Here is a 25,308-nt window from a genome sequence, read left to right on the forward strand (position 1 = left end):
GAGTAGGATTTTAAAGCCCTACACTTGTAACTTAAGACGGGCCCTCCAGTTTGTATTTTAAGTCGCAAGCTAAAATAAAGCAACTTCTAAATATGATTTTTTTTAAATCTTCAGGTGAACTTTATATTTCTTGTCTTTGTTGGATGAAAAGGACACAGTTATAAATAGAATCATAGAAGTTACAACATGGAAACAGGCCCTTCGGCCCAACATGTCCATGTCGCCCAGTTTATACCACTAAGCTAGTCCCAATTGCCTGCACTTGGCCCATATCCCTCGATACCCATCTTCCCCATGTAACTGTCCAAATGCTTTTTAAAAGACAAAATTGTACCCGCCTCTACTACTGCCTCTGGCAGCTCGTTCCAGAGACTCACCACCCTTTGAGTGAAAAAATTGCCCCTCTGGATCCTTTTGTATCTCTCCCCTCTCACCTTAAATCTGTGCCCCCTCGTTATAGACTCCCCTACCTTTGGGAAAAGATTTTGACTATCGACCTTATCTATGCCCCTCATTATTTTATAGACTTCTATAAGATCACCCCTTAACCTCCTACTCTCCAGGGAATAAAGTCCCAGTCTGTCTAACCTCTCCCTGTAAGTCAAACCATCAAGTCCCGGTAGCATCCTAGTAAATCTTTTCTGCACTCTTTCTAGTTTAATAATATCCTTTCTATAATAGGGTGACCAGAACTGTACACAGTACTCCAAGTGTGGCCTCACCAATGCCCTGTACAACTTCAACAAGACATCCCAACTCCTGCATTCAATGTTCTGACCAATGAAACCAAGCATGCTGAATGCCTTCTTCACCACCCTATCCACCTGTGACTCCACTTTCAAGGAGCTATGAATCTGTACTCCTAGATCTCTTTGTTCTATAACTCTCCCCAACGCCCTACCATTAACGGAGTAGGTCCTGGCCCGATTCGATCTACCAAAATGCATCACCTCACATTTATCTAAATTAAACTCCATCTGCCATTCATCGGCCCACTGGCCCAATTTATCAAGATTCCGTTGCAATCCTAGATAACCTTCTTCACTGTCCACAATGCCACCAATCTTGGTGTCATCTGCAAACTTACTAACCATGCCTCCTAAATTCTCATCCAAATCATTAATATAAATAACAAATAACAGCGGACCCAGCACCGATCCCTGAGGCACACCGCTGGACACAGGCATCCAGTTTGAAAAACAACCCTCGACAACCACCCTCTGTCTTCTGTCGTCAAGCCAATTTTGTATCCAATTGGCTACCTCACCTTGGATCCCATGAGATTTAACCTTATGTAACAACCTACCATGCGGTACCTTGTCAAATGCTTTGCTGAAGTCCATGTAGACCACGTCTACTGCACAGCCCTCATCTATCTTCTTGGTTACCCCTTCAAAAAACTCAATCAAATTCGTGAGACATGATTTTCCTCTCACAAAACCATGCTGACTGTTCCTAATTAGTCCCTGCCTCTCCAAATGCCTGTAGATTCTGTCCCTCAGAATACCCTCTAACAACTTACCCACTACAGATGTCAGGCTCACTGGTCTGTAGTTCCCAGGATTTTCCCTGCCGCCCTTCTTAAACAAAGGCACAACATTTGCTACCCTCCAATCTTCAGGCACCTCACCTGTAGCGGTGGATGATTCAAATATCTCTGCTAGGGGACCCGCAATTTCCTCCCTAACCTCCCATAACGTCCTGGGATACATTTCATCAGGTCCCGGAGATTTATCTACCTTGATGCGCGTTAAGACTTCCAGCACCTCCCTCTCTGTAATATGTACACTCCTCAAGACATCACTATTTATTTCCCCAAGTTCCCTAACATCCATGCCTTTCTCAACCGTAGATTTTAAGACAGCTAACTGGTGTTGACTGTTACTTGCCCTGTTAATTTTTGTGCTGGAGGCACATTAAAGGGAGATACCTGGAACACTAGGGAAATTGTTTACAAATAAAGGTTGTGGAGAGGGGAGCAAATAACAAAAATAGTCGAGAAATAAAACTGATGAAAACATTTTTAAAATACTAATGTTAGTATATAAAATGGGTTTACAGAATTGAAAAACCAGGCATTGAAGGAGACATGCAATATAATTAAATTTGGTTAAATCAGAAAGTGGAGCAATCAATTTAAATTCTACTGCAGCCAAGTCTTTTATGGAGTGGAAAAGAATGAATCTGAGTAAAAGCAAATTAATGACTACGCAAGATTCAAATTGTTGATGCCAGTTAAATGCGTACCTTGCTCAACAGTTCTGCTTTAAGCATATAATTGCATTGTAGTGAACAATTGAAATGCATTCCTGTTGTAGAGTGTTCCCGGTTTTAAATTCTAATTTATCCTTTTTTGTTCACACTAAATAGAAGTAATTGAATGTTAAATAACCAGTCTAATTAGAAGGTGGAGTCACAAAGTGGGAGGACTTGGGTTTATGCTTACTGTTTCCCATATGATGAGCTCCTAATCTCAACCATGTGGTTTCCTCTCAAGCTGGAAAAGTTAGAAAAGACTGGCATGCCCTGACCACTTATTTGTTTTATGGTCCATAATCCAGGAGACCTAGAAGGAAGGGGAGGGGCAAAATCTAATTGCTTTTGTGTAAGAACTTTCTGATGCTTCTGTTTAGCCTAAATTGTGAAATTAGTGATCAAATGGCTTTTTGGTAACAAAGATTTACAGATTGTCTGTTTATGGCTTGAGCTTATAGAAATCTTAAACCAAGCATAATTGTGACACAAGCTGCTTGTTTCAAGATTTAGGAACATAGGAACAGGAGTAGGCCATTCAGCCCCTCGTGCCTGCTCCGCCATTTGACAAGATCATGGCTGATCTGTGATCTAACTCCATATACCTGCCTTTGGCCCATATCCCTTAATACCTTTGGTTGCCAAAAAGCTATCTATCTCAGATTTAAATTTAGCAAATGAGCTAGTATCAATTGCTGTTTGCGGAAGAGAGTTCCAAACTTCTACAACCCTTTGTGTGTAGAAATGTTTTCTAATCTCGCTCCTGAAAGGTCTGGCTCTAATTTTTAGACTGTGCTCCCTACTCCTAAAATCCCCAACCAGCGGAAATAGTTTCTTTCTATCCACCCTATCTGTTCCCCTTAATATCTTATAATTTAGCTGTATTAAGTAAAAATGTTCACTAAGTAAAAGTTGTCTTTTATCTCAGGTGGGGGCGCGGGGAAGGTAGGGAAGCTCTGTGAAAACAGATTTTAAAAAAAAAGTTCAATCATGGAAGATACATTTTTTTAACCACCTTATGTGTGACCGATGGTTTGCGGTTGATCACTTATAAATGCTTTCACATGCAGTAGGGGTAAACTAATGTCTTGTGCTGTAGTAATTGAGACTCTATTGGCCAAATGTGAAATGGTGTTATAGGTGGAGTAATCTAGGAATATACAGCTTTTAGAATTTTTTTAAAATCAACTAATTTATATTACATGATAAAACATCTTTTTGCAGGCCCCAAATGCCACTGAAAAGACCATTGTAGAAATGCTTTTCCAACGGGATTCGCTAATCCGACAGAGCCAGGTACCACTGTATTGTTTACAAACTAGAAAGAGTTGTAAGCCAGATTCAAGTTTGCAGCACTTAGCCTATAATTTTGGAGATTTTTTTGAAAGACTATTGTATATATTTTGCACTCGAGTTTGAACAGCTAATCAAGTGTTTGGATACAGGAGTTTGTTAATCCAGTTAAATGATAATGGGCCTGAATTTGCTGTAAACTTGCACCACCTGCACCATATGCCATTATTGTGGTGCAGAAATTATGGGTTGAGTGACTTATGCTATTACTTGCTTTACGCCATGATTTAATTTGCTCGGACTGTTGTGCCGCTCCACCATTACCCCTCACCAAAAACAGCTAGAAGGAAGTTATAATAGCCCCGGCTTCAATAAAATCAATGACTGTCGTGAATTTATGGACTTGTATTCGAGGAAGTAAGTTGTTTTATTTCCCAGGCTTTGGGAGCCTTTGTAGAGCCATTGAGAAACGATCTAAGCAATCCGGATCTCTCCCTTAAATCAATACAAAGCTGTCGACTTTGGAATCAGCCTGATCTCTCTGTGATCAGCCTTTTATGAAGTCAGGAGAGGTTATTTTTATGCTAGCAGCTCCATAAAACCCTGCCCTTCAACTGATTTGTTACATGACCTGATGTGCAGATGGAATACCTTTGATCTTGATAACAATGGGGTCCAATTGGGGGTATTGTTTAGCACAATAAAACATATCTCTGGCTTGTGCTAATTGAAGTCCTGGCTAGAAATGTCCCTATCACAGACAACAAAGTGTTAATTAATTGTAGAGAGAGAAAAACACCCAGTGGGTCATAAAGATCTGACTAGGATGGTCTCTTGGGTCATACACCCGTACTCTTCCAGACTCTTGCATACTCTCAAAGGGATTCTGTTGTGCAAAACATTATTTAAAATTCAAAAATGATATTTTGCGAATGTGACCGTATTACATTGCATTGACGCTAGATGTGGCAAATTGAAATTTTTAAATGGCAAACAGTATCTCTGCTGAGGGTCGTACCAACAGAAGACTGGTTACAAAACTGGCCTAATTTTAACAATGTGAAAATGATGAAAGTGTGAATTAATACAATTTAATGCAAGAAGTCAGTTCCAAGTGAGAGTCCCAAGGGGATGCATGGGGGTTTTAGTAATACCAATTGTAATGTACGCTGACAACGCTCAGCTCTACCTCACCACCAATTCTCTCGACCCCTCCGCTGCCTCTCATTTGTCATGCTGCTTGTCCGACACTGAGTACTGGATGGGTAGAAATTTCCTCCAACTAAATATTGGGAAGATCAAAGCCATTGTCTTTGGTCCCATTCCAGTAACACCTCGATTTTTAAAATTCTCATCCATGTTTTCAAATCCCTCCGTGACCTTGCCTCTCCTTATCTATGTAACTTCCTCCAGCTCTACAACCCTCCAAGGTCTCTGCGCTCCTCCAATTCTGGCCTCTTGCGCATCCCCGATTTTAATCGCTACACCATTGGCGGCTGTGCCTTCAGCTGCCTAGGCCGTAAGGTCTGGAATTCCTTCTCTTAACCTCTCCACTTCTCTACCTCTCTCTCCTTTACTTATTCGTGGGATATGGGCGTCGCCAGCATTTATTGCCCATCCCTAATTGCCCTTGAGAAGGTGGTGGTGAGCCGCCGCCTTGAACCACTGCAGTCTGTGTGGTGAAGGTACTCCCACAGTGCTGTTAGGTAGGGAGTTACAGGATTCTGACCCAGCAACGAAGGAACGGCGATATATTTCCAAGTCAGGATGGTGTGTGACTTGGAGGGGATTGTGCAGGTGGTGGTGTTCTGACAAGGACCTGCTGCCCTTGTCCTAATAGGTGGTAGAAGTCGCTGGTTTGGGAGGTGCTGGTGAAGCCTTGGTGAGTTGCTGCAGAGCATCTTGTAGCCATGGTACGCCAGTGGTGGAGGGAGTGAATGTTTAAGGCGATGGATAGGGTGCCAATTAAGCAGGCTGCTTTTTCCTGGATGATGTCGAGCTTCTTGAGCGTTGTTGGAGCTGTACTCATCCAGGCAAATGGAGAGTATTCCATCACACTCCTGACTTGTGCCTTGTAGATGATGGAAAGGCTTTGGGGAATCAGGAGGTGAGTCACTCGCCACAGAATACCAAGCCTTTGACCTGCTCTTGCAGCCATAGTATTTATGTGGCTGGTCCAGTCAAGTTTCTGGTCAATGGTGACCCCCAGGATGTTGATGGTGGGGGATTCGGCAATGGTAATGCCGTTGAATGTCAAGGGGAGGGGGTTAGACTCTCTCTTGTTGGAGAAGGTCATTGTCTGGCACGAATGTTACTTACCACTTATCAGCCCAAGCCTGGATGTTGTCCAGGTCTTGCTGCATGCGGCACGGACTGCTTTGTTATCTGAGAGGTTGCGAATGGAACTGAACGCTGTGCAATCATCAGCGAACATGCCCATTTCTGATTTTACGATGGAGGAGAAGGTCATTGATGAAGCAGCTGAAGATGGTTGGGCCGAGGACACTTCCCTGAGGAACTCCTGCAGCGATGTCCTGGGGCTGAGATGACTGGCCTCCAACAACCATTACCATCTTCCTTTATGCTAGGTATGACTCCAGCCACTGGAGAGTTTTCCCCCTGATTCCCATTGACTTCAATTTTACCAGGACTCCTTGATGCCACACTCGGTCAAATGCTGCCTTGATGTCACTCTCACCTTACCTCTGGAATTCAGCTGTTTTGTCCATGTTTGGACGAAGGCTGTAATGAGGTTTGGAGCCGAGTGGTCCTGGCGGAACCCAAACTGAGCATCGGTGAGCAGGTTACTGGTGAGTTAGTGCAGCTTGATAGCACTGTCGAAGACACCTTGCATCACTTTACTGATAATTGAGAGTAAAGTGATGGGGTGGTAATTGGCTGGATTGGATTTGTCCTGCTTTTTGTCGTCAGGACATCCCTGGGCAATTTTCCACTTTGTCTGGTAGATGCCAGTGTTGTAGCTGTACTGGAACAGTTTGGCTAGAGGTGCGGCTAGTTCTGGAGCGCAGGTCTTCAGCACTACAGCTGGGATATTGTCCGAGCCCACAGCCTTGGCTGTATCCAGTGCACTCAGCCGTTTCTTGATATCACATGGAGTGAATCGAATTGGCTGAAGACTGTGATGGTTGGTGGGGGAGGGGGTGGAGGAGGAGGAGATCGCGATTGATCATTCACTCAGCACTTCTGGCTGAAGATGGTTGCAAACGCACCTGCCTTGTCTTTTGCACTCACTTGCTGGGCTCTGCCTTCATTGAGGATGGGGATGTTCACGGAGCCTCCTCCGCCTGTTAATTGCTTAATTGTCCACCACCAGTCATGACTGGATGTTGTAGGACTGCAGAGCTTTGATCTGATCCGTTGGTTGTGGGATCGCTTAGCTCTGTCTATAGCATGCTGTTTAGCATGCATGTAGTCCTGCTTTGTAGCTGCTTAAGATGCTCCTTAAAACCTACCTTTTTGACCAAGCTTTTGGTCACCTGTCCTAATATCTCCTTATGTGGCTCAGTGTCAAATTTTGTTTAACGCTCCTGTGAAGCAGTTTGGGACATTTTACTACATTAAAGGCAAAATATAAAAGTAAGTTGTTTATTTCATTTTGAATTAACCTGGGACTTTTTTCACTTGGACAAAGGCTAAGAGAAGATTTACTGCAGGTTTTTAGAATTAGGAAGGGGTTTGATAGTCTTTCCCTATTCATTTAATATCCTCTGGTTCAGGAGTCAGTGAGGAGGGGTCATCAATTTAAAATTGTCACTAGCAGAATGAACAGCAAGGTTAAGAAAAAAAAATTATGCTGACAGTTGTTGGAGTTTGTGACCCTTTGCTGTGGGGAGTAGTCAGCATCTAATTTTTCAGTTTTTTTGCTTTTTTTCAATAGTTGTAGGTCGCAATCTTGTTAAAATTCAGTCTTCTGGTAGCATTTCATTTCAATTCAGTAATGTTTTGTCCAATAATCAGTAATTTAAGGATTAATGTTATTTTCGTTAAGAAACATGTTAACATTATATTTTTTAACTCCAAAGATCGTTGTAGACTGGTTAGAGAGTATTGCCAAAGATGAAGCTGGAAATTTTGCAGAGAACATTGAATTTTATGCAAAATCTGTATACTGGTAAGAACCACAATTTATTTTAGGGGATGTGTGAGAATCCAGTTAGAATTCTAGAAAAGTCTAAATCTTTGTTTCAGATTGATCGTTAATTGAATATTTATAATAATCTACTCTCATTTGTTCTCTCCATACCAACTTTTGATGTGTTTAAAATCAGTTTACTAAAACACATTTCCTGTGATGTCAGACACTTAACGGCAGAGGATAGTGTAGGATGGAATACTTTCAGTACTAAGTTAACCTCTTCTCTCCTATGTTAAAAGATACAAACAGCATCTGCCTTGTCTGAAGTTTTACTAACTTCAATTTCCCTACTCCCCATTACACATGACAACCATTTCAGCAGTATTTTGGTTCAAGCACATACTAATCATTATTCAGGCCAGATCCAAGCACTATTTCTTGGATTGTATAGGTGGGAGGGAGGTGTCAGGCTGATGTCATAGTTCATAGACAAATGGGCGTCTGCAGGCTTAAGAGCAGTGTTGATCATCTTGGAGAATAATTACCCATTTTCAGGGTCTCCCAGCCACGGAAAGAAGTGCATAGATGAATAGCCATTAAGTTAATGAATATAGTACAATCTTTGAAGGGATGTTATTCATTAAGTAAAATCTTCATAGTGCTTACTGTGTTCTTTGTGCACCTCATTTTTATTTTCATCTTGTAGGGAAAGTACACTACATGTGTTGAAACAACGACGATCAGGTGTCTCAGGATTTTCAAGGCAACTTGTGACTGAGCTGGTATTACAACTTTGTTCCTCAAATTAGATTGATAAAGTGCTGCTGGGACAGCTTAATAACAATCAACTTTTTCCTTGCCCTGTTAAACAGGACTTCATATGGTGAGCTGAACAAGATTTTCCAATGACCTTCAAGTGTCTCTAGCTTTGAGTGGGTCAATGAATTGGGAAATATATTAAAGTTAACCATCTCCACTGCAGCTAAGCCTGTGTTTGAAATTTATTATGACAGTGAGCAAAAACAAAATTCTAACTAAACTTTTCTTCCCACTTTCTCCAAGGATCCAGATGCTCCTATAAGGCAGAAAATGCCTCTTGCAGATTTGGATAGGGAAGATGATGCCAGATTTATGAAATATCTCTTTGCTCTTATACGAGCTGGGATGACTGATGAGGTAGAACTGTTCTGATCTTACTTCAACGTGCATTTCATAAATTGAAAAGTCTTCATTGGTTATAAGAAATCCATACACTTAGTAAATAATATAATACCCCTCAGGCTCAGAGACTGTGCAAACGTTGTGGTCAGGCTTGGAGAGCTGCAACTCTGGAAGGCTGGAAACTGTACCATGATCCAAATCTTAATGGTGGTGAGTATATTACTCCAGAATGTTAACTGTCTATTGGTTATTGACATGGCTACAAATCACTGGTTGAATTGTTTAAATTGCTAATTGGTCTGATTCCAGGAATTATGCTTGAACCCGTGGAAGGGAATCCATACAGAGGTGTTTGGAAGGCTTGTTGTTGGAGGATGGCTGAAGATGTAAGCTGCACAAGTATAAATAAAAGCATAAAACTAGTTGTAATAAAAAAAATCTTGCGTGAACCATTATTATTTATTAGATTGCCCCTCCAACTTTAAAAAAAAATCTAGTAGCTGCTTCCACAAATGCAGTAACGTATTTCTCTTAATTAAAAACATTAATTTATGTATTTGAAAGTTAAAACACCTTGCTATAAATGAATTTAAATTTGAATTTAACTTGTTTGTTACATACAAGGTATTTGGTCAGAACTTCAAAGTTAGCATAATGTAATCTTCGAGATAAGTGAAATTTTAATTGAGTAACTCTTAAAACTAATTTATATCTTTGGACCCACTATCAGTTATGTTCAGAATTAACATGTCACTGATGTAGACCATGTGCAGAAGATGCCAGTTAATTTAAAATGATCAATTGCTCATCTATCAATTAATTTCCTGTACAATCGAACGGGGAAAATTGGTTGGGGATGGTGAGGGTTTGAACAGCTTCAGCTGAGATTGCTGCTTTATATAGGTATAATTGGATTGCAATAGATTCATTATTAGATTACTTAATGCAAATCTATGCCAAGTGGGTAGTAGTTATATATAGATAAAAGGAATTGTAACCATATTTAAAATGGTAAATTTCAGTAGTTTCTTAAGTGTGTCGTGTTCTGAATAACCTGCTGATGCTGTGCTGGCGATCAGTCTAATTCATAATGTCACACAAGGGAGGGGGGTGATTGTTTCTTCCTGTAGTGTGTTATGGGCAGCGTGCCCTTACATCCAAGTATCATATATTACAGTGGTAGCCATGAGGGTATACTGTGCTAAAGTAGTGTTTTTGTGTGTCTGGTCCACTTTGTTCATCTCTGCTCTCCACTCCACTTGCTTGTTAGCCGTTCTATCCAGATGACATGAACGCTACATTGAGTTTATTTATAAGAGTAAATGGACAGTTGTATAGTGTAGCCTCTAATTTCCTCCTTTTAAAAACTTGCAGAATGAAGAATGCGGTAGACACCTTAGAGCCTAAAGTAGACTCTTTACTTTAACAGTATTTTAATTTGTTTATCTGTTATTGAAATTAATTGAGTGCAATTTTATAATATTGAATTTAGGTGTTATACAAAAATGTTGACCTGCTCGAGGGCTATTTTATAGAAAGGATTTTTAAATGGGTCTTTATAGTAATGAGGAATCCATAAACATTGTTTAACCTTGAACTGTTTAATCTTTTTAATAAAGAATAGCTGTGAATTCCTAAATTTGGTTTTACAGGAACAGTTTAACAGATATGAGCGAGCAATCTACGCAGCCCTAAGTGGAAATCTCAAACAGGTAAAATATGCAAAATTTAATCTCTCCTTTCGTTTTATAAATCCCAATTCTTAAGAAAATCCATATAGAAAACATAGAAATTTTGAAATACTTGTGTCCCTACAGTATTAGTGTTTTTAAAATATATTGTAGCTTCTTTCAGTGTGCGATACTTGGGAAGACTGTGTTTGGGCATACTTCAGGGTTATGGTAGACAGTCTTGTGGAACAAGAAATCCGTGCACTGAGTACTCCTGTGCGTGAATTAGAAGAGTTACCGAAAGAGTACACTGAAGCAAAGTAAGTATAAACTCTAAAGCTTTTCATGGACATTGTAAAACAGATGAAATGTACTTCATGTTCCATGCAGTTTTCTTGAGCAGATCAAGTAAATACAAATCCAATCTTGTACATTTTCAGTTGGACACTAGAGGCGATATTTGAAGAGCTGCAAGCAACAGACAAAAAGGTAAGAGAAAACATGAGATGATTTTTTTTCCTGAATCATCTGTTTTCAAAATGCCTCTGAATTCCCAGCAGCTAAATAATTATGCAAGTACCTCTCATTTTGTGGGACAATGTAAGTTTTGTGACTAACACTGTAAAAGCAAGTTGTGAACTGTGATTTGTGCAACAGTGATGTTCATGTTTTTTTTTCTCTGAGACATGGGATTATTTAGTGCCCATCAGTTTTTGTTCAATTAATTTGGAAGTTTATGTACAACTTTTTAAAAAGAACTTGTTTATATAGCATCTTTAATATTAAAAAAATGTCCCATGGCACTTAACAAATAGGCGTAAGGAAAACAGACATCAATCTAGGAAAGGAGAAATTAGAGATGACGGAAAGCTTGGCCAAAAACATTGGTCTAGAGGAGGCTTTTAAAAAGCAGAGCGATTTAGGGAGGAAGTTCTAAAGAGTAGGACTGGGGCAGCTGAAAGCTCTATGTCCTGTGGTAGGGTGAAGGGAGGAGTTGGGGGGGATGCACAGAAGGTTCAAGTCAGGAACCGAGTGTTTGACAGGGGATGTAGAACTTGAGATTGCAGCGATAAGGTGCGACATGGCCCTAAAAGGAATTTATAGATGAGGACAAGAATTTTTAATTTATCTGGAAGGGAGGAAGTGCTGCATGATGATGTAACATATTGGGGCTGCAATGTGATGTGGCATGGAGTGATGAGACATGGGTACTGATTGGTGCTATTTTAGCTATGCCATAATAGGGAGGTGCTGAATGAAGGATAGACACTCCCTTCTCCAACCAAAAACCAAGAGGGAAAAGTGGAGATTCAGTTATGTGCATTTCCTAGTAACTCCCTCTAGAACTCCCATTGCAGGGACTTATGTGGGCCCTTCCAATAAAAAGGATCAGAATGACTGACAAGCTAGGTGGAGATTCAAAATGGCAGGTCTTTGTAAGGCAACAAATTTGACAGAATTTTATAACTGTTAACTGTATTTCCTTAAATAAATTACCATTTTTTTTTTCCAGACTGGTGTGAGGGAGAATATTTCAAACAGAAGTTACTTTCCTTTCCCTGAAGTGCTTTGTTTTGTTTATAAATGAGATTTTTTTTAAATGGCAAAAATACAACTGCCTAATGTCAAACATATGTTATTTTACATCTGAATGATATGGGTACCAAAGGTTTGATAGCATTAATGTATCAAATGTTTAGCAGTGCTCAGTAGAAATTTATGTGAAAAACTAATTTATAGTTTTTATTTTTAGCAAGTGTTGGAGGAGAATAAAGCTCATTACCACATCATTCAGAAATTCATAATCTTGGGAGACATTGATGGTGAGTTTTTTTAAAATGTAAACTGAGTGGAAGTAGCCAAGTATGTGTACAGAGAAAGTTTAGCATATATCCTGTAAATTGTACTATTCAAAATTTATATAATGTCTTGTCCATCTGATGAAATTGTCTTTTGTTTGTGAATAATAGGTCTAATGGATGAATTTCAGGATTGGCTAGCAAAGTGCAGATTTCTCCTTCCAGCGCATCTCCTTCGATTCATGACTCACTTTGTGTTGTTCTTGTGGAATTTGGGCCTACCAACAAAGGTAAACCTGTTTACTGCATCTTACTATTGCAATCTTAATGTTGCTGTGTGGAAAAAATTTCTTGAAAGTACAATAGTACAGAAATTAAAAACCACATTTCAATTTCTTTTGGATTTTATCTTCAGTAACACTTGGATTTCATCTAAAATCTAATTCTATCTGGCTAGTTGACTATTAAACTGAAAGCGAGTACCACTTCCTCTCTTTGGTTTTCTGTCAGACAGCCTGACCCAAGAGCTGATGAAATTCATTCCACAGGGTGAGCAAGTTTAGGTAATGAATAGGTCTGCTACTAGAAAATGATAAGAGCTAATGTCAACACCAATGGCCTACATTCACTCTTTCTAATTTCTTCCTCTGGAGTTAAGTGAAAGAGTTTGTAACTACAACCAATCCTGATATCCTGGAACAAATCTCTAATCCAGCTATAAGTGGCAAACTATCCTTTTCTGCTCCCCACCCAAACTTGTGTAACTATTGATGAAATTTAACAGTCTTGTTTTAACCTTCCACTTTGTATAAATAGTTCCAAACAAGTCTAAAATTTGCAGTATGACAACAGATGATCTTAGTTAAATTATGTTTTTACCTCTTTCAGGAGGATGTTTGTGTGGACATTCTAAAAACTTATATAGAGGTAAGATAATTAAATCAAATCAACTTTTTCCAAATACCCTTTTTGAACAAACGAAATACATGCTTAAGCTTTTTATTGATGTAAATGTCTCATTATTTGCCCAAAGCAACTGCAGAAGTAGCACGAGGCCATAAACATTGAGTTGGAGCAACTGCTCTAACTCAGTGTTTATGGCCTCGTGCTACTTCTGCCTTTAGTCTCTGGGCAAGGTAAATTTGGCGCACTATCAAAATCTTCTTCCCAAATGAAGTAACGCTGATGGAAATCAATCCTAAATGCTCTCATTATTTTTCTTCTTATTTTCTTCCATTTTATAAATGGAATACAAAACTGTCTACCAGATAATAATTATTTATTTTGCTGTTGTGGTAGAAGACCTTTGTGACAGTTATCCAGTCTGCCTTCTTAGAAACATAGCATCACGTGCTTTCTTAAACACTGGAAATAAGTTGACCTCCTTTACTGCATTAGAATAAAATGTATCTTGAAACTTCATTAGTTTTGAATGTTGTCTCTTTATAGCTTCTAATCAGAGCGAAGCACACAGATTTAATAGCATTTTACGTCAGCCACTTGCCACAGGAGCTGGCTGTTGCTCAATATTCTGCATTTCTGGAGACTGTCACAGAGACCGAACAACGGAAACATTGTCTAGATCTGGCGAGAGAGGCTGGTAAGGAGAGATTCTAATTTGTATTATCCGATAATGTTTAATTTTTGTAATATAAACTTTTTGAGTAATGCCAATAAAATGTTACTATATGTAATTTCTGAACAGTGGGCAAGCCTGGTGGCATGGGGTACCTCCTATCTTCTATTAAGATGATCTCAATTTGATAGGCTGCCAGTCACTCAAACTATCTTCCACTGCTGTCAGCAAGCTTAGTTAATTAGCAATGTGCTTCATCTGGTAGCTCCAATATTATGGAATTCTTCTGTCAGCTGTTCACAAAATAGCATTGATGGAAGCTGTAAAGAAACCTGTGCCCTGGACTGTTCGTTCATATCAGAAGGTTGCTGCCTGGCTCCCAAAGGGAGGAGAGAGTATTTTGGGGCAAAACATTTCTTTGCAAACTGCATAAAGAAATACTGAAAATCTTGAGACCAAAGTATAGTACCAAATGAGGCTGATTCAGTGCTCTTATGAGTTGCCTCTCATTTGGGAGTGAGCCACTGCATTTTCAAAATCTTGTCAAGAATTCTTTGCATTTATCTTGGCTTAAATTGAATGCAGTTCTGTACTGATTCTTAGAATTAAACCCTAGGTTTGATTCACCTATAAAGACAATGGCCCGGAATTCTTTAAATTTGCACCAAAACAATGGTGTAATACTGATTTTCGGCACAACAGATGAAGGAAATTCAGGTATTGCCTGTGCCTTGCGCCTGTTTTGACGCTATGCCCGAATTTCCTCAATCTTCTGTGCCTGATTCCGAGAAACCTCCACTGAAATCCTATGCCGCTCATTAACGTAGCTTTGCCCTCATGCAAAAGTGCAGCTCACACAAATTTCCTGAATTAATGCCAGTTCTGAACAGGACCCAGTCGTATTTCTGATTTATGACTTTTTAATTTTGTGTTTTAATTTCTCCTTACTGAGACCTAAAATGTATTTTCTGTATCTTTATGACATCAGAATGATTTGCATTAAAAATTGAAATACATCCATGATTGCATTTTCTTAAACATGCTGTGCCTAATGTGCATAAATAATGGCTTGATGGCTTCAAACTTTTTTCTTGCATGGAGAGGGACTTAAAGAAGGAATATAAAAAAAAGAACTTGCATTTATAGTGCTTTTCATTACCTCAGGATTTCCCAAAGGGCTTCACAACCTATGAATTTTTGAAGTGTGGTTACTGTTGTAATGTAGGAATACACAGCAGCCAATTTGCGCACAGCAAGGCCCCACAAACAGCAATGTGATCAATGACCAATTTAACTGGTAGTGTTAGTTGAGGGAAAAATGTTGCCCTGGACACCGGGAAAGCTCCCCTGCTCTTCATATAGTGCCATGGTATCTTTTACGTCCACCTGGGGAGGCAGAAAGGACCTCAATTTCATGTCGCATCGGAAAGTCAGCATTTCCAGCAGTACAGCACTGAAGTGTCAGCCTAAATTATGTGCTGAAGTCTCTTGAGTGCAGCTTGAACCCACAACCTCTGACTCGGATACTAGAGTGCTACCACTGAGCCATGGGTGATACCTGAATATGGCGTAAGTTTGGCACGCACTTCGGGCCCCAGTTGTTCACGCTGATTTCCACTTGTTTTATGCTGATTTTTTTTTTACGTTCTGGCATATGATAATTAGGTTTTCAGGAAATTTCAGCGTAACTCACCAATGGAAAGATCGGTATAAATTTTGGTGTAACATGCTGGTTACACCGTTTTAGAAAATTCCGGGTCAATATATAAATACTAAATCAGATGCTGTGTTTAATGGAATAAAGATGTTACTTGTTCCTGAATTGAAACATGCAAAGTAGAGTGGCTAGATTTAGGTTTTTGAAAGCATTTCACATTATATATGAGTTGATGACTTAGTGTTGTTTTTAAGGTAGTAGCTAAGTGATTTATAACATCACAGTAATCTGCAAATGATATGTGTTATACGGTTTAAAGAGATTTTAATTTTAAGAAATATAACATCTTGTCTGTAAACATGTTCTTGTATGAATATTTTTTAATTGGGATGTCTTTCCAAAATTATTACGTAGGTCTTGATATAGCAGGTGTGACCAAGTGTGTTGTAGAAAACATCCGGAAGAAGGATGCTGAGGAGTTTACCCACCATGACCTATCGCCATCTCTGGATACTGCTACTACAGAAGTGAGTGTAATTTTCTGCATAGATCTGGTTATAACCGTAAATGGTACTTAATGATAAATTGCATTTCTGTTCATTGCATATTAATGGTGAAAAATTCCTTCAATTTAATTTCAGCAAAAAAGCTGATGAGAACAAAATGGGATTTTGTGTTGTACTTGCACTAACTTCCTTCCAAAGTTAATTAACTGGAGGAATTTTGTCCTCAGTCTAATTGTATTAGACTGTGATTGATTTGATGGGAGATTCTAAACTTTTGCTTATGATATGAGATGTTAGTTGTACTGGTTTTTGAAATACTTGGCTTTAAAAATGTAGGATTGACTGAATATTATAAGCTGAGTAATGGGCGGTCAAATTAGTAATGTTTGAAACTGCTGACTTTTACAGGAAGATCGTATGAAGATTAATGTAATTGAGTGGTTGGTGTTTGATCCTACACAAAGAGCAGAGGCACTGAAACAGAGCAATGCTATAATGAGGAAATTCTTGGGTATGTAGTTTTGTTTCCTGTACATGTGATTTGAAAAAAAAAATTCACAAGTTTTTAAAAAAACGGAGGTTCAATAAACTTCGTAATTATGTATGGATTTTATTTTAATGTTAAGTGAAATTGATGAGACCCAGTGTCTGTTCGATGGATAAAACTTGGTAATCACTTTTATTTGTGATTAATAGCTCTGTGGATTCTCTGGCCTAGAAATTCAGCTATGCAGTGCCCATTTTCCGGATGCTAAACGGCCTCCCAACATTCCAATATGGCTGGCAGGAGGCGCAAGCTCATTACGAGCCAGAAGTGCGCCGCCCGCCATATTAGTGTGGGTAGATGCGTTGGCGTTAGCGGTGCACATTTGGATTGAGCTAACAACAGAATGTTATTTAAATTAGTATATTATGCTAGGAGCAACCGTGCTCAATCTTGGCATTGTTGTACGTGTTCGGATGCACAATAGTTTTACCAAGTACAATACATTACTACAACTACAACTTGATGTGTTCCTGCCCAGAGCTGCTTTTTGCATGCTCTTCAGATGCTCTGTTATAGATAGGGTCTATTGTATTTTATTTTTCACATGGTTTTGTATTTTTGTTTTTGGATGGTAAGAGTCCTGTGAGTAGTGAAATTGGCAATTATGCTAAAGTATAACTTTTCCTACAGAATGCTGGTGCACATGTAGCTAATTAAATACTTTTAGGAATATTGATATTGAAAATCCCAACATTAAGATTTAAAATTACCTTTAATAATTATAATTCTGAAATTGTTTTTCATAAGTGGTTTGGATGAAGAAATCCTGTTAGCTCATTTTATTTCATCTTTTCAGAATATCAATTACAGTCTTCCATTACAGTATCTAGTTGTCTATTAAATTAATCTAATGTGGCCGCACGCACCCTTCCTGGTAGCTTATTCCAGCTGTTGATTACTCAGTGTAAATAAATACTTTGTGACGTTTGTTTTGAATTTTCCCCTCGCAGCAGTCAACCTGTGCCTAGCATATCTGAAATTACTGTTTATCCCATTATGTATCCAGTATTTTTTTATATAAGATCCCCTCTGAGAAGTCTGTTTTGGACACTGAGGAGCCTTTATGTGTAGCATCGTCATTTGTAGGTTTGGGGCCAGAAAAAGATGGTATAAGGAATTCTTCAGTATAGTGAGACCATTGAGTGGGTGAGTATAACCTGTATTATGTAATTCAAGTGCCATAATTGTTTTCTAGCTTCTAAGAAACATGAAGCAGCTAAAGAAGTGTTCAGCAAGATCCCACCAGATTCTATAGGTGATATGTACGAACAATGGGAAGATCAAGGATTTCATACCATAGTTCCAGCAGAGGATGAAAATGCTATCCGGGAGCACTTGTGCATAAGGGCTTATCTGGTAAGATATGAGATAATTCAACAATCTTGCGCTCCGAGTAGGAAAACCACGCTCAAAGGGAATGCGGAACGGAAATATGGCTATATTGTTGGAGTCCCAATACTCCCAGCGAGTGTAGAATTAGCCCTATAGTTTTGAAGAAAGGTCGATGACAGACCATCTTAATTTAGGAGTTAAATTTTATCTTTAAATATTAATGTATGATTTCAGCCCAGTGGTACAAAAAGAACATGCTTGAAGGTTTTGTATTCTGATGAATGCTCCCTTCTAGTTTGTTCTGTAACTCGATTTTATAAATGTAAGTCAGTTATTTTTCAAATTTAACACTTCAATAGTATCTCACCTATGAAAACATCCTGTTTCACTTTGTGTAATTTTTAAAATTTGTATTGGAGGTATGGTCTTTTATGTATTAATCTTTTGTTTTTAGCTAATGGAATTTTATAAATTATGCTCTTCTCCAGGAAGCTCATGAAGCATTCAATAAATGGTTTATACAGATGAAATCTGCACCTCAGGAACCCACCCTTTCTGCAAGCGCAAGTTTCACAGAGACAGTGGCTCATGAGCACAAACAGAAGAAGTTCCAGGTTCAAAATATATGCAATTTTAGCTGTTGCAATGTGATCTTTCAATGCTTTTTGGTATTGATGATATTTTTTTCCTAACAGCGTGATTATGAGATCTGGAGTGGCAAGTTGGAAACACTGACCAATGAAATAAAAGAGAGGATCTATAATGTCTTGCTTTTTGTGAATGGAGGATGGATGGTTGACATCAGAGAGGTAAAATCAAAATTAACATTTGTTGAGCTATTCGGATTTTTTTTGCTTAACTAGTAAATGTAATAGAAGACCAAAAGGAAAAGAAATGAATTTGTATAGCACCTTCCATGTCATCAGGACATCTGTGTATTACAACCAATGGATTATTTTTTCAGTACAGTCACTGATATGTAGCCAACCAATTTGCATGTATCAGAGTTCCACAAACAGCAAGTAAATGAATAACTAGATAATATTATTTTGGTTGCTAGTTGAGGAACACTGGTCAGGAAAACAGGAGAACTCCCTGCTTTTCTGAATAGTGCCATGGAATGTTTTATGTGTACCTGAACAAGTAGATAGGGCCTCTAACAGTGCAGCACTCCCTCTGGTACACTGAAGTGCTGTCTAGATTATGTACTCAAGTCCATAGTGGGCCCTGATCCTATGAGCTGACTCAAAGGCAAGAGTGCTGCCAAGCTGGCACTTAATTTTATGTAGGTAGAAGAATGGTAAAAGTGAATGTATTGCACTTTGAATAAAAGGTTTAGTTTTTATAAATAGTTGAATACCTTATATAGGTGGTAGTGGAAATAGTGGATATATGGCTGCTAATTGTAAGAGAGGTGTGTTGGCCATCAATTAGCTAGATGCTCACAAATGACAGTTGAATACCATGGCTGGCTTCTGTGTGTTATATCTATATAACTTTAGGGCCTATAGGTTTTCCTACCAAAAGATATGGTGTTAACAATTTTTCCTTAATTGAAATTAGTGTTTTTCTCATGATCAGCAACAAGGTATAAATCAAGTGAGCTATCCTAGATGACTTCCAATTCTCCTAAGCAAAATAAGTGGAAGATGGCTGACTTGTATATGACACTCCATCTTGGCGTATAAACAGTTGATAAAATTCATTTGACCGAGGAAGAAAAATGAGCAGTCAAGTCTATGGGTTGCTGCTTCATCTCTTGCGCTGCTGAACCAATTCGGTACCAACTTTAGCAAAACTGAAAATCGATATGAACCATTAATAAATACAAACTTGTTTTCCACTGAATTTCTGTGCTGGTTATGCAGGCTCTGGTAGAATGTTTTGTGATCCTATTTTATCTGCCTGTTTATATATTTTCTGGCAGAAGATTAATGCTGGATAATTCTATCCTATTTTCGGTAGAAGTTCACCATACTGAAGTACTCTGTACCAGAACCTCTTTGGTAGAGTGTAAGTTTGGTGGTTCTAGAATTGCAAATATACTGAATTCTGGTCTACTGAAATTCTAGATTTAATGAAAGCCTCCCAGCCCTGGTAACTTGCACTCCTACAGACGATGATCTGTATTTGCCACAATTGTTACACAGACAATAACACTGGATTTTGACTTTGAATTTCATGGGTCTAGTGGGTCTGTTCTTGGCTCTCATTTGTAGGGTAGTGCTAAGTGCTGAGAACAGGCCCATGAAATTCAATGTCAAACTCAGCAGAATTTACAGTGTAACAAATATGGCCTACAGGAGGGCGAGTCACTGGTACTGGGAGGCCATTGTTAAGTTGGAGTTTTGGTCAGCCAAAATCTAGCAGAGATTCTACTGTACCTTGAAAGAAAATTGTTAGCAAAATCAATATTTTTATGTTAATTAAATATTTTTAAACTTCATGTTATCTAATTTTTTTTAAATTGCATCAACCAGTAAAATGTAATCACATTCTCCTAAATACTTGATTTTAAGCAAAGTTCTTAGTTAGATATCCAGTTAAAGCTGACACTGAGTTCTGCTGTTGGGCTACATCTGCAAAGAGAAAGGACAGGTTAACTTAAGGCGTGGAATCTTTGTTAAAACTGGAAGATAAGTGAGCCTCGCAGTAGGACTGAGCAAAACCACGTGGAAGTGGACAATGGGTGTAAGTCAAGAGTAGGCATTGCTGAGATGAGTTAGAGTTAAGTGGCCAGCAAGCTTTTTGAAAAGTTGGATAGAGGTGATAAGCAAAGATTACCTCCAGTGAGATCATAAAAGGGCATTAAGTAGTTAAATGAGGCATGGGAAAGAGGCGCACAAAAACACAATAGAGGCAAATGAAAAAGGGGGAAATGTACAATTGCTGAAAATCTGAAATAAAAACAAAAAATGCTGAAAACACAGGTCTGTCAGCACCTGAGAAGAGACAAGCTAACCCCTGCCAAAACGGTTATGACAAAGGGTCTACACTTAAAACATCAGCTACTGTCCAACCCCTCTCCCAGATGTCAACTGACCTGTGAAAATGAGAGAGTAAGCTACAATTTGTTGATGTCAAGCTTCAGAGCACCCAGAAAAAAAAGAGGTTGTTCCTGAAGCTTCAGTTAAGCTTGGTTGGAACAGTGTAGGAGACCAAAGATGGATAGCTCAGGATGGAAGGAGGAGTTGAAATGATGAGCCCAAGGATTACATTTGCAGACACAATGGTGGTGTTCAACAAAATGGTACGAATGACCTGGCCTCAGTTTCATCCTCCTGAGCTCCCAGGCCAAAAAAGATAATTTGGAACATAAACAAGCTGAAACATTGAGTCTCTTGGGACAGTTGTTTGTATATCTTTAGGAGGATGTAGAAACAGGCTGTGTAGGGTGGGGAAACTTCTAGTTTGGAGGCAGTAGAGTGAAAGATGTCTGAGATGAGATTGATGACATGAGAAATGATGGTTAGTGTTTGATAGCATGGTCGTGGTTCAGAGGATGGTAGGAGTCAGATATTTGGTGTTATGCCTCAGCGAGCTAGATGTACCTCTGCCATACAGTACTCTTGTTAGCAAGTTTGATAATGGAGTTGGAACTGAGGAAAGAGAGCTACAAGTTCAGAGGAAGAGGGATTAGTGTGAGGGGAGGGGAGTGGAGAAATTCAGATAGACAATATTGTGATAGCAGTTCTTGATCAAAAAATCTGGAAGAATCAGATTGGTCAGTGGAAAATGACAGTTTGACGTTTGATAGTGGGGTTATGATCCACAGAAAGATAGACTGCAGTCATGTAGAGAGAGAAGGTCAACGGGCTGGAACCAGGACGATTAAGAATCTGCTGACAGGAAAAGGGGTCCGATTCATAAGACTGAGCCACTGGGCCAAAAGAGAGGTGAAGGCAGAAAAATTCAGTATCACGTTGAGCTTGGAGTTCATTGACATGGGAGTGAAAGTGGGTGAATTTAAGGCCCTTGCTGAGGATGTCATTCATACCACTTTGCCGAATACCTCCTTTCTCTTAAGCTTATTTTGTGTATTTTCCCCATGCCTCTTCATTGCCATACTTAAAAGAAAAGGACATGAAAATATTAATTTTTCATTACTTCATTGAGATGATCTTTGTATAACAACACTAATTTCCAGCTTTTCAAAAAACATGTTTGCTGACAATTCAATGTTACCTGCTCTGTGACAGGATTCAGCATTCGTGACATCTCTTACCTGTTCTATCTGCCGCTTCCTTGTTTTCAATTCTATTAATTGTTACTGTTTATCTTCCACTTCCTGTTCTGATGAAACATTAACCCATTTTCAGATGCTAACAGGTCCGCTGTGTACTTCCAATGTTTTCTGTTTTTATTAATATACAATGATTACTAGTTTTAGTAACCTAGGAGAGTTAGTGGCTCAATAAAAGTGAGGAAAATAGCTAAATTTCACCTAACATTCCAGGTGAAATGTTGTACTTAATCTGCAGCAACTGTAACAAAGTTCCTAAAGTTGATTGAAGTGTTTACTATAACCCAGGATGCTGAAGAAGATGCTGAGCGCAGTCACCAGATAAATTTGTTACGTCAGCTATGCCTGCCATTGATGTGCTTCTTGCTTCACACAGTGCTACACAGCACTAAACAGTACCAGGAATGCTTAAAACTGGCTGATGTAATTTCATCGGAACAACACAAGCTTTATCGAGTAAGTTGTCTACACAGATTTGCTATATATTTAGAATCTTTTGTTTAAAGACAGTGATTTTATTTGTAAGTTTCAGGAGACCCCTTAATAAATCATAAATAATTTGAATGTGCTGTAAGAAATTAAGTCTGTTTGGATATCTGAAAATATGATTCCATTCAAGTAAAGGATGTGTTGCTATTTGGTGAAGCTTGCTTTTTTAAGACCAATTTTAAAACATGGGAGTCCTAAAAGTTTTTGAAATATTTCACCCAATTATTAAAAGGTTCATTTATCACAAACTTTTTAAAAAAGGGTAAAAATAAATTAAAATGGGAGTACAAAAGTGACCAATATTTTGTTCAATGAATAATTGACTATGGTCTGTTAGTTCAGGTTTCTGCATGGATTCCTGGACTTCTGATGTTGATATGATGGTGGATTTAAAATGTGCTGTGAAGATTTTGTGTTGAGGGACAAAGTGCAGTTAAGTATGGAGTAAAATTGTCCTAGAGTTTTGGGGGATTTAAAGATTTTTTTTGCTTTTCCATACAACAGGTATTTTCTAAAGAGGAAATGACAAAGTTTTTGCGGATGCTGAGGGAGTCGTCACTCGTGCTGTTGGATCAGAACCTCGATCCCCTGGGATATGAATTACAGCCCTAGCAGATATCTAATATAATTCTGAGTATGATTCTGTTAAAATAAGCATCAGCAATTTGCAGATTTCTTTAAAGACAACTTGGTGATTTCCTCCCTCCCACCCCCACCCTTTCCCCACCCCCACCCCATCTCTGTTTCAGAAGATTGAACTTTGTTTAGCAGGAAATTGCCGATAGTTAGATTTACAATTTTATTGAAAATGTTTGTAATGTTATTTTTGTACAAAAATCTTTTTCAACATTACTCAAAGCAGTATGTCCACTGCAGTGCTTCTATTTTGTAATTATTACGAGCCAATAAAGTGGGAATATTTCAAGATGCTGTGTTGATGGAATCAAACCTATTGTGTTTTCCTCCATTAAAAATATTAAATGAAATCTACAGATCATACTCGTTGCAGATGCTGGCAAATCAGTGGGATACAATTTGACAATTCTATTAAGTGCACTATTAATCAGCTTTTTGATTATGCTAATTTTTTTATTACTTTATATAGCTAGACCTGTTTATGCCCAAATACCTTTTGTTGAAGCACATGAAATAGTTTAAATGTAGTTACAAAAAGGTATAATTAACTTTTTTTGGTCAAGAATTGCTTTTTTTAACCTGAGACTTGAGTACATAATCTAGGGTGAGACTTCAGTGGAGTGCTGCTTTGTTTGTGGTGCCATCTTTTGGTTAAACTGAGAGTCTGTCTGCCCTCGGGTGGATGTACAAGTTCCCATGGCACTATTCGAAGAACAGCGGGAGAGTTCTCCTGGTGTCCTGTCAAACATTTATCCCTCAACCAACATCACTAAAACAGATTAACTGGTCATGTATCTCTGCTATTTGTAGAACCTTGCTGTGCACAAACTGGTTGCCACGTTTCCTACATTACAACAGTGATTGCACTTCAAAAGTACTTCAGTGGCTATGAAGCACTTTGGAATGTCCTCAAAAGCGCTATATAATTACAAGTTTGTTCTTTTAAAAACTGAACTTCACTTCCTCTTGCTGCAGTATTTTCTTCTGGGTAAAGTCCAGTGTTGCTTGAAATATTAAACTTATGTTCTACATCATTAGCTGGAAGTCCCAAAACAAATAAATTTATTGTAGAATTTAAATGAATGAATGTTCAGAAAGATTTAACTTTTAATTTGTCCCTCTCAAGGAATAAAAACAACATCTTGAAGATAAGTAGGAATAAGCCATCAAATAGTAACCCCTGAGACAGGGTACAGCTTGTCTGCCTACTCCTGCTCCTATTTCTTATGTTCTTATGTTGTCACTTTTTAGCTTCAGTCTTTTTACCTTCCTCAAAGAGACAGTATGTAGTGTGTGTGGAATTGTACATATGTTTTATAAAATTACAGTGAAACTGTTTCTGAAGACAGTCAAATAATAATCTGACCAATCTAACATTATACCTGCATTAAGAAACTACCTGAAGTCACTATCATAGATGACATAGGTTTTCCTCTTGTTTTAACCTTTTTAAATGTACAAGTGGCAGGCAGTCTTTCTCTTCTCTATACAAGAATTATCTCCCTCAAGTCATGTTGTGCCGTGCTGAACTATTGTACTGAAACCTGGTTGTTTTGCACCCTCGGGTACAACTACTGCTAACCCCACATATATAACTGTAGAAAAATCTTCGTACCTTGGTTTTCACCATTCTTCTTATTGAGTGATGATAGAAGTGTTCAAGCAGTAATGGCCATTAAACAGGCTTACAAACACCTGAATTCAACAGGAGCCCTCTGCTTGAGATTGCAATCTATCATCTCTGCACTGTGCCAATAAATACTGGCATCACATTTGAACATGCAGCTATCCCAATATTCATAGCATAAGTGAAAACTCTCATCATAACTGCAGATACAAATAGAGAAGCAGGTCTCCTGCATAAACATAAAAAAATCTATTTGTAACTCTTTTATCTCTCACTTTGATTCTTTTTGTGTTAACTGTCTTAATATTTTTCAATCTTTACCCTTAATTTAGATTACTTAGACTCATCTTTGATCATCCTCATGGGCAAGTCCCAACTCCCATACCTTTTGAGTGTGTCTTAGCTTAGCCTCAAGATCTAGGT

General features: G+C 38.5%; 1 protein-coding gene across 4 annotated transcripts in view; it reads left to right on the top strand.

Annotated features, from left to right (window-relative positions):
• Window positions 1-23,547, top strand: part of nup107 (nucleoporin 107) — a 51,074-nt gene extending 27,527 nt beyond the window's left edge. For all 4 annotated transcript variants that reach the window (XM_067999505.1, XM_067999506.1, XM_067999508.1 and 1 more), the window contains exons 9-28: window positions 3,478-3,549; window positions 7,590-7,678; window positions 8,349-8,424; window positions 8,705-8,818; window positions 8,923-9,013; window positions 9,113-9,189; window positions 10,456-10,515; window positions 10,648-10,793; window positions 10,914-10,962; window positions 12,227-12,296; window positions 12,444-12,562; window positions 13,161-13,199; window positions 13,722-13,872; window positions 15,920-16,032; window positions 16,420-16,522; window positions 17,754-17,914; window positions 18,379-18,504; window positions 18,586-18,699; window positions 22,422-22,589; window positions 23,127-23,547. In XM_067999505.1, coding sequence (XP_067855606.1) covers window positions 3,478-3,549; window positions 7,590-7,678; window positions 8,349-8,424; window positions 8,705-8,818; window positions 8,923-9,013; window positions 9,113-9,189; window positions 10,456-10,515; window positions 10,648-10,793; window positions 10,914-10,962; window positions 12,227-12,296; window positions 12,444-12,562; window positions 13,161-13,199; window positions 13,722-13,872; window positions 15,920-16,032; window positions 16,420-16,522; window positions 17,754-17,914; window positions 18,379-18,504; window positions 18,586-18,699; window positions 22,422-22,589; window positions 23,127-23,234 — 2,046 coding nt within the window. In that variant the 3' untranslated portion in view covers window positions 23,235-23,547. The remainder of the gene's footprint in view (window positions 1-3,477; window positions 3,550-7,589; window positions 7,679-8,348; window positions 8,425-8,704; window positions 8,819-8,922; window positions 9,014-9,112; window positions 9,190-10,455; window positions 10,516-10,647; window positions 10,794-10,913; window positions 10,963-12,226; window positions 12,297-12,443; window positions 12,563-13,160; window positions 13,200-13,721; window positions 13,873-15,919; window positions 16,033-16,419; window positions 16,523-17,753; window positions 17,915-18,378; window positions 18,505-18,585; window positions 18,700-22,421; window positions 22,590-23,126) is intronic.
• The last annotated feature ends 1,761 nt before the right edge of the window (window positions 23,548-25,308 follow it).

Source organism: Heptranchias perlo, chromosome 18 (genome assembly GCF_035084215.1).
Source record: "Heptranchias perlo isolate sHepPer1 chromosome 18, sHepPer1.hap1, whole genome shotgun sequence".
Classification (NCBI taxonomy): domain Eukaryota; kingdom Metazoa; phylum Chordata; class Chondrichthyes; order Hexanchiformes; family Hexanchidae; genus Heptranchias; species Heptranchias perlo.